The 16,920-nt window shown below is 42.5% G+C and overlaps 1 protein-coding gene across 1 annotated transcript in view; it reads right to left on the bottom strand.

Annotated features, from left to right (window-relative positions):
• Nucleotides 1-834: 834 nt before the first annotated feature.
• LOC126419432 (brachyurin-like) overlaps nt 835-16,920 on the bottom strand; it is a 154,273-nt gene continuing 138,187 nt past the window's right edge. The window contains exons 5-6 of the mRNA XM_050086621.1: nt 11,512-11,651; nt 835-1,014 (exon numbers count right to left, since the gene is read on the bottom strand). Coding sequence (XP_049942578.1) covers nt 835-1,014; nt 11,512-11,651 — 320 coding nt within the window. The remainder of the gene's footprint in view (nt 1,015-11,511; nt 11,652-16,920) is intronic.

The following is a 16,920-nucleotide window of genomic DNA, read 5'->3' as shown; positions in this document are numbered from 1 at the left end:
AATTTGGAGCGATTTCGCTCAAGAGCATATCCAACATCTCTGACAGTCAATGCAAAGCATAATGAATGCCAGCATAAACGCCAGGGGTGAACCAACGTGTTACTGACTTGCTCAGTTACTGAACCACTGAACCTCTTCCCCTTGAATGAATCATTACATCTACCGATTTCCGTGTGATTTCGATAATTCCTTCGAGTTATTCCTTTTTTTCAGTTTATATATCGGGTGTCTCTCCTAATATTTGTCAGCCACATTTCCTATAGTGTTTCGAAGTGGAATTTTACATGTCCATTCGATAGAGTGGTCCTAAATTTGTCTAATGTGGTGTTCGTTTGTGCGATATGGGACTTAAGAGCATGATCAACAACAAATATTCCAGCAGCGACTGATCAGCGCTGCTGCATGGCACTAGCCGTCACAGCAGGATAGGGCACAATGCGAGTCACTGCTGGCTCTCAGGTTATTCACCGGGCCTTTTGTCCAATGTCGTTAAACGTAAAGTCGTGTTGGACAAATTTAGGACCGCTCTACCGTGTGAGCACATAAAATCGGTTATAACCAGAAACAACCTGTCGCTTTTCGTCGACGCTCGACACCCAATGTACCACGTGATGAACAGTATTTGCTTGGCCTGATTCTAGCTACAGAGTGCGGAAACTAAATTGTGGATATTCAGTAAAGCACCAAGGACTATACGCCAATGGGTCTCAGGGGGAACAATATACACTGACAAGGGTACATTTTACCAGTATATTTTATTTATCTTATTTCCATTAGGTACATACAGCTGCAGATACTGGAGCAGATACAAAAGTCACTGTTCGCGAGTCATTACTACTGTGTCGAATTGATCTTCACACCGGCTGCTGATTCGATCCACGTCAGATAACTGGTGACTCGGGAGAAGGCAACTGGAATTCCTTGCTCGCAACCCCTAACGGATCCGAAGCTGACCACGCCGACGAGTATGCGTCCTCCATTGTGGTTGACCGTGAGAGGACCGCCGCTGTCTCCCTGTGACAGAATTCGATGCACCTCTCAAACATATATGCTGGACCAATGGACGAAATGAAAAGGCATCGAAAGACGAAGCCACCTAGTGAAATTTTCATCAGAGCATTACTTATTTTTCGCTAACACTGAGTTTTAAGGATGGCGTATGAAATTCATGTGGAAAGGATTGGCTACACTGGAATGTTTCACATTGATTATATAGTAGTAAGACAAACATTTCGAATCCAGATTTTAAAATAAACCCAATAACACAGCTACTATATGAATCTGCTAACTGATAACCAGATATCTGCCATACTATTGTGTCTGAACAACAACTCACATGTACTTAGATGAAGCGATCTTCCAAACGTCGCCTGAGAGACGTTACGGTCTGCACCACTCGATCTGTGGCGTGTTTGGAAACATCGTAGCTGTACTGTTCATTTATCAATAGTTGTTCATTTGTTAACAATACTTAATAGTTGTTAATTTACTAACAATACTTAAAAGTTCAGTAGTTAAATCATTATATTATTCTGTAAGCTAGGAACATACGAGACAAACTGTGTGATGGAGTAATACTTTCCTATATATTTTCATTGTATCTACGAAATCAGAGCTTTTATGAATGTAATAATTTCCGTATTTGTGATGGGGAGGGGAAGGAAGGAGGATTGAAATGACAGAGGTGACAGTTGGAAAAGGAGGTAGATAGTTTGATGAAGCAGATAATGAGGAGGGTGGAGGGGTAATCGAATATTTATAAAATATTTGAGACACATTTACATATCCCAAACACTTTAAGGAACCATTATAAATATGTGTTTATAAAAGTATTGGGGAACATAGTCACATTTTAAACAGACATTTAAGTAACCATTACGAGTATATGCACTTACGCCTACGTCTCTAACTGTTAATACATTAAGTGTCAAATCACATATAAAACATAAAATATGCTAGGTGAGAAGCTACTGATATAAGCAGATGTAAACAAGTGTTGTGACAAGGACAGGAAGTTGGAGGGAGCAAAATAACTCATTCTAGTAAAAACTACAGTAAGCAATTTAACATTTGGTGTAATGTATGTATTTCCACATCAGTAATGCTTACATTTATTCTCACATAAAACAGACATAAAATAAAGTTCGGTATAAAAATCTCAGTGGTTGAGAGAGTAGGGTATTCTGTAAACTGGCAACACATAAAAACGTGCTGAGTAATAGCACATTTATAGATTAATTTCTGTGGATGTTACGTAATGTTGATAAACACAGAGCTAAAGTACGTACAAAAATAAAAATAAATAATTTTTTGACAATATTATTTTAAATGTGTGGTGGAGGGCGGGGTAGATAGGAATATACAAAAATAAAACAGGGGAGTAAATGGTGGAGAGGCTGGTATAAGCTGTAAGGTGAAGAAAGGTGGTTGTTTGTTTGAGGAAGCAGATGATTTTGGAGGAGGGGTATATATTTACAAAATATTTGAAAATATTTTTTAAGCCACGTGGAGTGGCCGCGCGGTTAGAGGCGCCATGTCACTGATTGCGAGGCCGAGGCCCCTCCCTCTGGCATGGGTGTGTGTGTTGTTCTTAGCATAAGTTAGTTTAAGTAGTGTGTAAGTCTAGGGACCAATGACCGTAGCAGTTTGGTCCCACAGGAATTCACACACATTTGAACAATTTGAATATGTTTTAATTTTTTAAGCTACCTTAAGTAACCACTAGAAATGTGCAGGCTCATTTAGTGTTTATAAAAGTATTGCAGAGCATAGTTATGTATTTGATAACTCATTTAAGTATTCATTAGAATTATTTGCACACATATCTCCATTTGCAACAATCAAACACAATAGGAAATAAGCTACTGAACTGTGAAAAAGGAAGCAAAATAGTAACACTCAACGGTCCAAGGTTAATCTGTGCAGCATCATCGAGTGAATACGAGAACCACGGTGTCTAGGTCGCGTGGTTCCAGTGTTGAACTGCTAAGTGGGAGATCTGTTCAAATCTCCTTCTGTCCACTTTTTTTTCTCAAAATTAAGAACTTTCCGTCTGATCATTGACGTGTCTGTTCTCATTCTGTAATCTTGGTTATTGTCATACCATACATTGGTTATAGACTATGAGACACGTGTAATAATGTATTACTGTTGTAAGTAAATGTGACGAAAAGTGAGAGCAGGTGAGATGACCCCTCACAGAAATGAAAGCAACAAATGAATAGGTGTAAACTATGTTACAACAAAGGAATTCAACAGTCAAAACACATATCGCAAGAGTCATAAGGCGTGTTACTTGTGTAGAAGAAATAGGAGAGATATACGTCTAAACATCCCTCCCTTACACCTTGCTGTTGCAAATGGACGTTACACCATGACACAGACACAAATTTGAACACAGCTAACAGATACGTCAATGACAGGACGAACAACTCATAAGTTTGTAAATAAAAAAAATAAAAAAAACGGGTACACGATGGAGCCTCTTTGCACTCCAACTCTGTGATCACATTACCATGACGCCGTAGCTATTCAGGTTTGGTCGGCGTTGTACATCTTGACCGTTCACTGCCTCTATTTTGTTTCTTTTTTCATAGGTCAGTACACCTTTCTCCTGTTTTCATGCTTGATCTGTGTTCAGTTTTTGATTATCTATCCATAGTGCCATTTTACCACTAAATCTGCCGTTGGTGCGATAGGGAGGTTTCCTTATAAGAATAATGTAAGTTAGTTTTACACTCGTTAAAATATTTTGTATATATGTTACTTATTTCAATTTCCAGGAGTGTACATTCTTCCTTATATTTTAAAACACTTAAATGGGTAATATGGAAAAAATAATTAATACTGGTTACACTATGAGTTTACATACAGGGTGGGGAAAAATTGTGTCACGAAATCTTAACCCTGTATAGGAAGTGCCAATAGAACCGAAAATTACTAATGTTGTGTAGGTGACAACGCACAATTTTTAAACTACGGAAATTGGCGCAACGCGGTCGTATTGGCCGCGTGATCGCCCTGCTGCCGGATTCTCTGGACAACGCATGACCGTGAATGCCTTACCTGCCGGAGATCGCGATGTACCCAAGTCGGCCCGCGCGCTCGGTGGTAGCGTGCCAGCCTTCCACTCTGGGGGCGAATTCGCCGACACATACATTGTACTTTCATGATAAGACGTACCGGGAAAACAAAACCGTCAAGAGCTGTTAGTTCTCGTACAGAAAGTGTTTCACAAATTGTGTCGGCCCTGAAAAGTACCTTTTTCGTAGCTAGGACATTGTTTACTTATAGCAGGTGCTCTAACTGGCTACCCTCTGAGGCGACACAAGCTTGGTAACGTCGAAGGGTGTTTTACCTAACTCTTTCAAAGATTTCTGACATTGCCCTGACGTAACTGGCGGCATGCTGAATGTGATCCATTAATTCCTCTGCTTTTCTGGGTAGTTCGCGTCCGGGTAGTTTAACGATAACCTTGAAGAATCCACACAGAAAAAGTCCGGTGGCGTGTGGTCTGGTTATCGTGGGGGCCATGTCCTACGAGCACCTCTGCCAATTACCCGGCCGTCGAAGAGCTCTTTTAAATGTCCGCGCACAGCACGACTCTTGTGTGTGGGCGCCCCATCATGCTGCAACTACATGCGTAGCCTTAGGTCCCCAGGAACATCTTCCAGCAGGCCAGGTAGAGTTTTTTGCAAAAAGTGAAGGTAATTTGCCCCGGAGGTAGACGGACAGGCCCAATTAGATGGTCACCCACAATGCCTGTCCAAATGTTGAGCGAAAATCGTTCCTGGTGTCCGCTGACGTACGTGACGTGGGGATTTCCCTTTGTTCAGTAATGAACGTATCGAGTGTTGTAAATGCCATCCCGATGGAAGATGCACTCGTCGGTAAATAACAAAATGGCAGAGAAGTCGGAATCTCGTGCAACATATCGCAGAAACCACCGACAGAACCCTAGCCTGTGTTCATAGTCCACCACAGAGTTTAGGTCTTGGACAGGGTGGAAACTAAATGGCTGCTGGAGGACGAGTGACCCCGATGTCGTGCCCAACCGCTCGAGTACTTGTAAGTGCTTCCTCGAAGGGCTTGAGAACAGTCGCTTCAAATGCAGCATCCCATCATGTTCCAGGTCTTCCAGCATCAGCATGATATCCCGCTAACGAGCCTGTTTCGCCAAGTCGACAATGAATGGCTGAAACGTCTGTGAGTGTAGGGGGCGTCATGCTGGGTACCGTTCCTCACACAACCACCAAACTTCATGCGCATTACCATCGGCTAGTCGATAAGCAAACAGCATACCTAGTTGTTCTTCAAACGAATACTGTGCCGCCATGCTTACTGTATGACTAAATCGCAGGTGACGTGTGTTAACTCCGAAGAGAGTCTTACCTGTGAATGCCTCTGACGTGAGGTGGGGGCAAACAGGTAGACCTATTCGACACGTGTGCGGTTCACGTTGAGGCATTGACAGGCGAGGAACATTTGTATGTCTGAACGACCACCATAGCGTTGCCTGTCAACCGACGAACGACAACAGGGCAATCCCATGGCCAATAGTAGCTCGTGGCACCAAGTTTTCGTAGTTTAAAAATGGTGCGTTGTCGACCTATACAACACTACTAATTTTGGTTCCTACTCGCATCAGCTATCGTGACACAGTTTTTCTCCGCTCTGTATGTAAGGTTATAGGTACATGTAACTTAATATGGAAAAAAATAATTTATACTTCCAATTGTGAGGCAAATGGTAGAGAAAAGTTACACAGTCGTCATTCAATGTATGGGTCTATACTAGTTTAAAAACCTATTGCATTCTTGGGATATAAAACAGATATTTGCAGAGGGTGCAGTATTTGAATAAACAGATACATACTAAGCCGTGGCGGGATTAATTTTGGCGGGCGTGCCACTCTACTGGCGCCACTAACTACTCCTACAGCCGATATCGATCCCGGTCGTATGCCAGGGCTAGGGTTTTTGGTCGAAGATTGTGGTGTTGCGTTTAGCAGGCCATGGTACCTGCAGTTAGCGGGAGGCCACGTGACTGGAAAGTGGATCTGGCAGCACTCCTACTGACCAGGCGTGAAGCTCATAAAGGCGCGAGTTTTTAAGTTGATTGCAGGCAAACTTTAAGTACTGATAGCGGCGATTGCAGGAAGGGCAGCTGGCGCTGTGCGAAACCTCGTCAGGGAGCACCAACGCTGGAGGCTTAAGCATTATATTATCTGTACATCACCTACACGGACTGGAGGCAAAACCACCCCTGTCTCGAATCCTGGAAGTCAGGTATCGTTCGAAACTGAGTGGAGTGTCGACCTTTTATTTGTAGTACTTGTTATCATAAGCCACATCTGTGTTAATGTTGAATTAGACTCGTCATATTCATCAGAGCTCCGAGTGATTGTGTGCATGGTCACCAGCCAGTGGAACTAATTTTAATCTGTTTGTTCCATATCATATTCATTGCAAGTGTATGAAACACTCTCTGTTGTGAAGTGAGTTGATATAATTGGGGCTGCAGTTTAGTCTGTGACGAAGGCAATGCACTGTTAAAACAGGGTGTGCCCTGGTATTTGGATTAAGTTGGTATTTCCTACATCTTATGTATTGTCATTGGTAGCCATATTTGGACAAATTACTGTTTTCTTTCCTAAGCACGCTGGCAGGGTAGTTCTGGCAGCGACCGACGCGTTTAAAGTTTCCTGGGCCAGGAGCAGAGACATTTTCTTCCTGCTGCGGCGATACTCTCGTCCTTCCACGACGTCTGGGTTTGCCTGCAGCCAGGTATCTTTATCAGCTGCCTCGTGATAGCTCCCGTTAAGTAAATTTGAACGTTTTTGTATGTGGCACGACAGAGTGTCCCCCAGTTAATTCTGGAACTCTTGATCTATTCAAATATTGAGAGTTGAGCAAGCGCACAAGCCTTAATGTGTGTGCAGTAAATCCGAAGTTCCTTGTGATTATATTTGCCCTTTAAAACTGGTTTGAATCTTGCAGGCCCTATTTTGCTACTTCTGGGTCGTGTATAGTTTTAAGGACTTATAGTTATGAGTATGAACTGTTGTTTTTCATCCGCAGTCGTTAGCTAATTCCTCTCATTGTCAATCTTGCGCAGTTGCTGCCAGGTCACTGTGATAACTGGCTGCTATAATTTGTTACGTTTCTTGTATTTTCATGGATTGTATATTTCTTTAAGATTCATCGTTAATGTTTCTGATGGATTGTATATACCATTTGGAAGTCACATTTAGGTTGTATGCTTCCCCTAGCTTTTCTTGTATTTTGTGGGATTGTGCATTTGTTTAATGGTCTTTATTAATATTCCTGCTTGTGTGTACCAGCTGGGAGCTATAATGGTCGCCTAGTCGTAGATATTGCTATAATCTCACTATTTCGCTACCATTTACGGAGCTTGTTAGCACTTGATGTTAGGTTGGCGCCATTAAAATACATTGTGGTAATCGCTGCTGCTTGCTCGACCGCTGCTGTGTCTCGATGCTGATGCTGGCTCTAAATCTGGTTGTCTAGGGGTAAAAAGATGAGTTCCCGTGTTTTTGATGTGCTTTTGATGATAACTAATAAGTGAAACCAATAAATATTTAATCTTCAAAAATTTATTACTCTGGTGGCCATCTTAATTCCACTGTCCCCCAAAGACAATGACAAAACACAAAGTAGCACTTCTTTTACATGTGTTTTGCCATGTTCATCCACCTCGAACAACAACACCCACACACTTTACCAAAGTGACATTCAGACTCCGCTCCCGACCCTTCTTTCTGCTTGTATTTATAACCTTGTCAAAGAACTACTAACAAGAGATATAGTTTATAAGTCACATGTACATCTGTTATCGTAATTTCTGCAGAAAAGTTATTAATTTATATCGAGTGACATAATTGAACAGGTTATTAAAATGACAGACAGATTTGTTGACTTGACAGAATTATTCTCAGTTACAAAAAGGCCTTTTTTAGAAGTTTGTCAATTGACTTCTCTAATTTGCATAAATAAGTAAATAACATGAATTATTAAGAATTACATTGGTTTTCGTCTGAAATAGGAGTGTATATGTGAATACTGAGTGAAAATGGTCCTAGTGAACAAATAGGTTTCACTGGGTGATTTTTGGTTCAAATGGCTCTGAGCACTATGGGACTCAACTGCTGAGGTCATTATCCCCTAGAACTTCGAACTAGTTAAACCTAACTAAGGACATCACAAACATCCATGCCCGAGGCAGGATTCGAACCTGCGACCGTAGCGGTCCTGCGGTTCCAGACTGCAGCGCCTTTAACCGCACGGCCACTTCAGCCGGCTGGGTGATTTTTATTTAAGGAGATCCAAAATACGTCAGTTGGTCACTATTTTTCGTACTTCATATTAATTATTTAAGATGAACTTAGTGTTTTTACATGATGACATTTGCTGTATCAGTGATCAAGTGATATTAACTTTGTGTGGGTCAGTTATTCAGTATAATTTAATGAGTTGACTGCTTATGGAGACATGTTATGCAATCATTGTTAACATACACAATAACTTTTCTATAATCATAAATACTCGTTAAACTGGTTGAATTTGGAGGATATCGCATACTTCGGTAAAGTAAAGCCTTTAATAGGTTCCGTTACATAGTCACGTTTAAATTGTATGCCTTCTCAACTTTTCTTGTTTTTGGGGCATTGTGTATTTTACTGCTTAAGGGATTTTATTAAGGTTTATAAATTAAGGGCTTTGTAACAGCCATAGTCACTGGATTGACTTGTTGTCCTTCAGCATTTTGGGTGGGCATTGTCTATTTGTTTAAATTTTAACCACGCTTGAGATTTTTAATACTTTTAGTGGCAGTCATTTGTAATTCATTTTGCCACTAAATTTCGGTTTGTTGCACGAACTTGCACTCACACCTAGTTGGTGCAACTTATTACTTGTGTTTGGAGACATATGTACATTCCTGGTTTTAAGCCCTGTTCTTAATGGTATACATTGTTAGTTTTTTATTAATGAACTGATTCTGTTAAAGTTCTTTAAATTATCGTGAGTGTTTTAATTTGTAATCATGATAACTGTTAAGCAATAAAGTGTATTCCATGAAACAAAAATGACAAGATATGAAGCTCTACCTTCGATGTGTATTCCTTAAAATTATCCCAGCCCTTGTTGTGAGGTATCACATTCATTACGTTGTGTTTAACTAATCACAGTTAACGTAAAACCTCTGAAGAAGACAACTAATTGAACCAATTTCCTAAGAATATTGGTCTAAAGTTATCTAATAATGTTTTGTTTTTAATTCTAGCTTCTCATTCAGAATTTATCAGCAGATATTTTTTACTTCACTGTGTGTTTCAGTTCCTGTTGTGCTAATTGCCCAGTTTATTGTTAGTTTCATAGTAATACTTTTTACAGTTTTGTAGTATTCATTTGTCTTATTACTGAAGCCACTAGTTTTGTATGTATCTAATTGCTGTTTGATAATTCCAGGTATTTTACTAGTTATTTGGTTTTGTTTCTCAACTGGCAGCTTTGCCACACCTAAATCAACTTAAGTACAAGGAATTAGGTTATTAACTGTACACCCTTGTAACTTTTTGAACCATTTATTTAAAATATCAGATTCTTTTTCAGTAAATGTAATATTTGTTAAATTCTTTATTCTCCTAAAAAATCTGACGTTACTACATAGTACTATAATAAACATACACTGTGCTCTACCATATTACCTTCATCGACTAAAGTCATCACATGAACATAATGTAAAGGTGGAAGCACTTTTGATAACTTCAGATGTGCTAGGTATAGCTTGTCACTAGGTTCTTTTTTTTATGTCTAAGTTGTTTGTGCAGTCAGACACAGGGAGACGTACTTCATTTTCAAAGAAGAAACATAAAATTAACCAATGCAATAAAATGTATAAAATTTAATCAAAAATGAGGGGTAAACAAAGTTATACCCTAATAAATCCTTGTGATGACCAAGTCCACCTTAAAAGCAGTGAAACAAGCAATACATGTATGTGAATGAGTGTGGTTATCTCAAGTTGCTTTCACTAACTTGCTCAATGAAAGATGTGAACATGGATGTAAATAAAATTGTATTCCAGCAGTTGATATTAACACAAATATTCCAAATGTGGATGTACAAAATATTTTAGCAAATGTAAAACTACCTTCCGCTATTGTTAGTAATGTTGGTTATACTTCTCCCCTTCCCCATCCCTGATATTTGTTTCCACTTGTCTTTTGTCTCAACCACTTTACCATGCTTTATTTCCTATTATGTTTGATTGATGAAAATGCAGATAAGGATGCATATAATTCTAAGGAATATTTAAATGTGTTTTCAAAAATATAACTATGCTCTCCAGTACTTTTATAAACATTGGATGGCCTCATAATGTCTAATGGTTACTGAAGGTAGCCAGGAATATGTAAATGTTTCCAAATATTCTGTAAATATTTAATGATCATTCTATCCCATACCCACTCCTCATCACCTGCCTCCAGAGATTACTCTGATCTTATAAGTAAAATACGAAAACTATAGAAAGTATTTGGTATCACTCCATCATACAGTTTGTATAATATGTTACTAGTCTGAAGAATTACATACCGAATTAACCACTGAACTTTCAGATACTGTTAATAACCAAACAACTATATATTTTACATTTGAGGAAATATTTTATATGATACATTTACTTTCCCGTGAAATTTTTATTTTCTTAATCTGTGTGCACATTGTGGTTTCCATGTTGATGAAGCACATGTTAAAAACACTTTACAAAGCTTTTATACATAGGATTACACAGATTTTATTAGTACTTCAGTAAGTTTTATAACACAGGTCCTACAAAAATCCCTTTGGACACTCACTTCTGCAGGCTACCCCCTCCCCCTAAATTTGCCCCCTTCCTTGCCACCCACACCACTGCCACCCTTTCCTTGTTTGAATAATGTATCACGTTCTATTGGCTCCACATCTGCATCCATGTTCCTTCCCCCTCACCACCATTTTGTCTTCACCAGTTTATACTTCAACTTTTTATTCTATTTTTTACTTGAAAATGGCTTAAGACCGAAATCTGGATTGTAAAACAATAAAATAGAAATTATTGCAGTCAAGTGGTGCCAGCATCTTCCAGAATAATTTATAATGACTGTGGCTCCAGCCAAAATAAAAATTATCATTTTATTTAACAAGCTACCAAAGAATATAATTAGACTTTTGAAAAAGACTGACACTTTGAAGAGAAAATTCGATGGTTTTCTCTTGGACACTTCGTTTTCTTCGATCAAACAATATCGTCATGAACATAGACAAAAAAGTTACTTGCAGTGTGAATCATAATATAATATTACTAAGCTGTATTATATAACTACTTATTGTTCTTGTACTGTGTTACATTTAAATAAAATGTTCTACATTCAAGAATTTGATCGCCTAAGAAATTCATTAGCACTAGTTTCATGTAATTTGATGCAGTGCTCGAGAGCGAACTACTCACATTACATGTGCTCCTGTTTTTGTCTCCTTGGGCGCATAGAATGGATGAAGTCACCGACATCCTACCGTAGTACTTCCAACATTTCTTATTGGAGATGATGTCCAACGTTACCTTCTGCAGATATTCCGAAGTGTCATGCACTGTAGTCAGAAAAAGAACTGCAACAGTTTTTATTTCCATTTGTCTGCTAATGGCAATTTCCATTTAAAACCTGAAACACAGTGGTGGTCCTTGTTATAATACAAAGTTCAAAGCCTCCTTCCACTAGTAAGGGAAGATCCACTAGAGTTTTCATTTTCACCTGTCTCCTAATGAGAGCTACCATTTACAATTTAAGACAATGTGGTGGTCCTTGGTATCGTACATCCTTCAAAGCCTGTGTCTGTATATGGAATGACTCATGAGTAGTATGGTTACAGGTAAGCTGGTTCACATTTAGCAGCCACAGCTAGACAACGCTTCAGTCATGGCACTGCAGTCAGTGAAGCCAAGTTGGTGCTGTCCAGAAATTCAAAACCAAAGATGGTGTCACTGGGAAATTCAAAAATGCAAGAAGGCAATGGTGGAAAATTAAAAGAGCCATTGTGTTGGGTTAAATCAAGTTGTGAGAACGAAGCCTTTTGCGATGGCAGTGATATGTAAAATGTTCTGGATTTTCTTGTCGCATCAGATGCGGATAAAATTTCTAGCTTTCGATTATAGCCTCCATCATGGGTCAGCAGCAGCTGACTGTCTTCATTACTGCTGTGGTGGCCTTATATAGGCCGTGGACAGTTTCTGATTGGTTACTTTGTGATTGGTCAGCGAGTACAAACTGCTGTCGCAGACGGTGTCAGTGTCTGCACTGGTGGCGCCACCGCTTGGATGGGAATGTAAACACTGCACGGAATGTCTCTGCTGCTTCTCTGCATTGAGCGCTCGTTTCCATGCACCGCTTAGATACTATCCGCTATTACGGTTAAACTTCTTCACGCTCATTTGTATTTCAACAACCTCCTTGATAACACAATCCCGGTATGTGGAGGCATGGGACAAAGTTCGTTCCTTCAAACAATATTTTATGTCTGTTAGTGAGGCTGCGATCCGCAATTGCCTATTTCTCTAGTTCTCTATTTTTAATATACCGTTGGTGTTGTACGCAGCGGTCGGAAACAGTACGAATGGTCTGACCTATATACACTCCTGGAAATGGAAAAAAGAACACATTGACACCGGTGTGTCAGACCCACCATACTTGCTCCGGACACTGCGAGAGGGCTGTACAAGCAATGATCACACGCACGGCACAGCGGACACACCAGGAACCGAGGTGTTGGCCGTCGAATGGCGCTAGCTGCGCAGCATTTGTGCACCGCCGCCGTCAGTGTCAGCCAGTTTCCCGTGGCATACGGAGCTCCATCGCAGTCTTTAACACTGGTAGCATGCCGCGACAGCGTGGACGTGAACCGTATGTGCAGTTGACGGACTTTGAGCGAGGGCGTATAGTGGGCATGCGGGAGGCCGGGTGGACGTACCGCCGAATTGCTCAACACGTGGGGCGTGAGGTCTCCACAGTACATCGATGTTGTCGCCAGTGGTCGGCGGAAGGTGCACGTGCCCATCGACCTGGGACCGGACCGCAGCGACGCACGGATGCACGCCAAGACCGTAGGATCCTACGCAGTGCCGTAGGGGACCGCACCGCCACATCCCAGCAAATTAGGGACACTGTTGCTCCTGGGGTATCGGCGAGGACCATTCGCAACCGTCTCCATGAAGCTGGGCTACGGTCCCGCACACCGTTAGGCCGTCTTCCGCTCACGCCCCAACATCGTGCAGCCCGCCTCCAGTGGTGTGGCGACAGGCGTGAATGGAGGGACGAATGGAGACGTGTCGTCTTCAGCGATGGGAGTCGCTTCTGCCTTGGTGCCAATGATGGGCGTATGCGTGTTTGGCGCCGTGCAGGTGAGCGCCACAATCAGGACTGCATACGACCGAGGCACACAGGGCCAACACCCGGCATCATGGTGTGGGGAGCGATCTCCTACACTGGCCGTACACCACTGGTGATCGTCGAGGGGACACTGAATAGTGCACGGTACATCCAAACCGTCATCGAACCCATCGTTCTACCATTCCTAAATCGGCAAGGGAACTTGCTGTTCCAACAGGACAATGCACGTCCGCATGTATCCCGTGCCACCCAACGTGCTCTAGAAGGTGTAAGTCAACTACCCTGGCCAGCAAGATCTCCGGATCTGTCCCCCATTGAGCATGTTTGGGACTGGATGAAGCGTCGTCTCACGCGATCTGCACGTCCAGCACGAACGCTGGTCCAACTGAGGCGCCAGGTGGAAATGGCATGGCAAGCCGTTCTACAGGACTACATCCAGCATCTCTACGATCGTCTCCATGGGAGAGTAGCACCCTGCATTGCTGCGAAAGGTGGATATACACTGTACTAGTGCCGACATTGTGCATGCTCTGTTGCCTGTGTCTATGTGCCTGTGGTTCTGTCAGTGTGATCATGTGATGTATCTGACCCCAGGAATGTGTCAATAAAGTTTCCCCTTCCTGGGACAATGAATTCACGGTGTTCTTATTTCAATTTCCAGGAGCGTATTTGCTACCACACTCACAGGAGATGATATAAATTCCAGGGACCCTGAGGTCGAGAGTGTCCTCAATAGGGCGCATCATCTTGTTAATTTTCTTGGAAGACGAAAAGTCCGTCTTATACCCTGCCTAACCAGGACTCTTCCTGTTTTACTGGATATAGCGCCACAAACAGGAAGAACTGCAATCGGTGGTTCATCCTGTGGGTGTGCAGCATTTTCACGTTTCCTTTTCTTGGAGAACGGGGCCTTTATATCGCATGCACCATAACCATTCTTTCGTTAATAAAGGTTTGAATTTTGCTCATGTCATGTACTATACCCATCAAGGATCTTATCAGTGGAGTAGAACAGACATTGCTGCATCTTGCACAGGACGACGCCGACGAATTGAGACTTATTGCCAGTCGCATTTTGGCCTCAGCTAAGCCTCCCTAACTTAACATCAGTAGAGAGGAAGGAAAGGGCCTCCGTTTACTTGGGAGAGATGATCTTGTCACCTTACCAGCTGGCAAAAGAAAAGCCACTGTCGTTCTTAATACTACCGAATATCATAGCAAAATGACATCACTACACCAACACTTCGCCGCCTTTTGGAAGACGTCCAAGGTCCTGATTTTCAGGAAGCCGCGGAAAGACCACAGCCTCCCACAAAATTACCGACCCATCAGCCTTCTGAGCTCGCTCAGCAAGATCGTTGTGAAGGTGATTCTCAAACGCATCACTAGGCACTGCATAACAAATGACATGCTGAGACCGGAGGAATTCGGCTTCAGGAATCACCACTTCACAACACAACAACTCCTACGGGTCGTTGAACATATAACACATGGCTTCAACATAAACAAAGCTACAGGGGCGGTGTTCCTGGACATCGAAAGGGCTTTAGACCGTCTATGGCACAACGGCCTCATCCGCAAACTCAGCGACGCGGGATTCCCCGACGGGCTGCTGCGTCTAATACACTCATACCTCACAGACAGGAGTTTCAACACTGACGTGCAGGGAAAACAATCAACACGACAAGGTATACACGCGGGAGTACCCCAGGGAAGCATCCTAGGGCCCCTACTGTTTAACCTCTACATATACGATCTCCCAACCACACACAACACAACGATGGCAATCTACGAGGATGACACAGCCATCCTCGCGCCAGATTGGAAACCATCAAACATTACGTCACGCTTACAGACTGCACTCAGAGTGGCTGAGCCTTGGTTGGAGAAATGGCGTGTTAGAGGAAACGTTGACAAGTGCGAAGCTGTTCTGTTCACTAGAAGACCGAAGCAACTGCGCAAACACCGCTACTGCAGACCAAAAACTCTACATGCACGCCCAATACGTTTCCGCGAGAAAGCCAAATACCTCGGTGTCTGGCTGGACCGGAAATTACTCTGGGGGGACCTCATACAACACATGACCAACCGAGCTAGCGCGAGGCTCAAACAGCTCTATCCTATGCTCAACAGGCGTAGCACACTGAACAGAAGGGTGTCGAGGTCCATGTACATGACACTTATCCGACCCCTGATGACGTACGCAGCTCCTGTCTGGGGATACGCTGCGCCTACACGCCTGCGCCGTCTGCAGCTCATACAAAACAAAGTACTCAAATTCATACACACGCGTCGCGGACCTTCACCGGGAACACCGACTTGAGACTCTCACGGAGATAATCCACAAACTCACCACAAGACTATACACAAACTCCAGACATTCGCAGAATCCGTTTATTCTGAATCTGGGGAACTACGACCACAACCATAGATGGAAACATAAAAGACCAAAAGACCTCCTTGTAAGGACCTAACATCTATGGCCAAGCATACGCAAACATAACGGCACAGGCGAGCCCCTCTTAATCAGACACCATTACTGGATATCCAGCTGGAATACACTGCCGAATAACGGGCACCACGCAGGGAAGCCGTACCGTACACTGCATGCAGACAAGCTCCACACGTCCCTCACACAGCGAGATGATCTATGGCCGATCTCCCACTACTGTATAACGATCTTGATTGCTCCAGGAATCTAGCAGCTGCGGCAACTGGGATACATCGCCATCGCTTGCCACGGTAATGATGCATGATACCTATACTAACAAATCCAACCTTGCATGAAGTATCGCAGATAGTAAGCCACTACTGCTCTTACTACCCAGCCCACTGTCGCAGAGGTTTTTTTTTCCCACGGCACGAACCATGGCACTTTTTTCCCTCTGCTCTTCAAATCGCTACCCTCACTCGCGTTTCGTCCCCTATCTATCACCTGATGGACTGTGTTAATGCGTAGTCTTACCCAGACGCACGGATAACATCACAGCCCAGCATCCTGTGATCGACTTACTAGATAACTAACATGTTTACGGAGGTGACAGTAGAACGTTTGGTTTGGTCACCACGTTGGTGCGGGCGTGGAGGGGCCCCATCTCTGACTATTGGTGCACAGTATGTACAAATGTCTTAAACGGGACCCAACTTTGACATACAGCAGATAAACTACGGAGATAGTGAAGAATTTCGGTCTACCAGATGATGTTACGAAGAATCTCAGTCCGAGCTCCTAGACCTCCCAGGTTGTACGGACTACCGAAGATACACAAGGATAAAGTTCCCTTGAGACCTATTGACAGTGCAATTGGTTCTCCGACCTACAAGCTGACCAAATACCTGACAAAGTTGATAACTCCTATAGTCAGCCGTTGTGACCTGTATATCAAAACAACCCAGACGTTCACTGAGAAAATCAGATTATAGTCGGTCCAAATGACATTTTAGTCACCCGGGATGTGGTATGGCTGTTCAAAAGT

This window comes from Schistocerca serialis, chromosome 9 (genome assembly GCF_023864345.2).
Source record: "Schistocerca serialis cubense isolate TAMUIC-IGC-003099 chromosome 9, iqSchSeri2.2, whole genome shotgun sequence".
Classification (NCBI taxonomy): domain Eukaryota; kingdom Metazoa; phylum Arthropoda; class Insecta; order Orthoptera; family Acrididae; genus Schistocerca; species Schistocerca serialis.
Note: the sequence above shows the minus strand (reverse complement) of the source record. Positions and strands in the feature narration are given on the sequence as shown.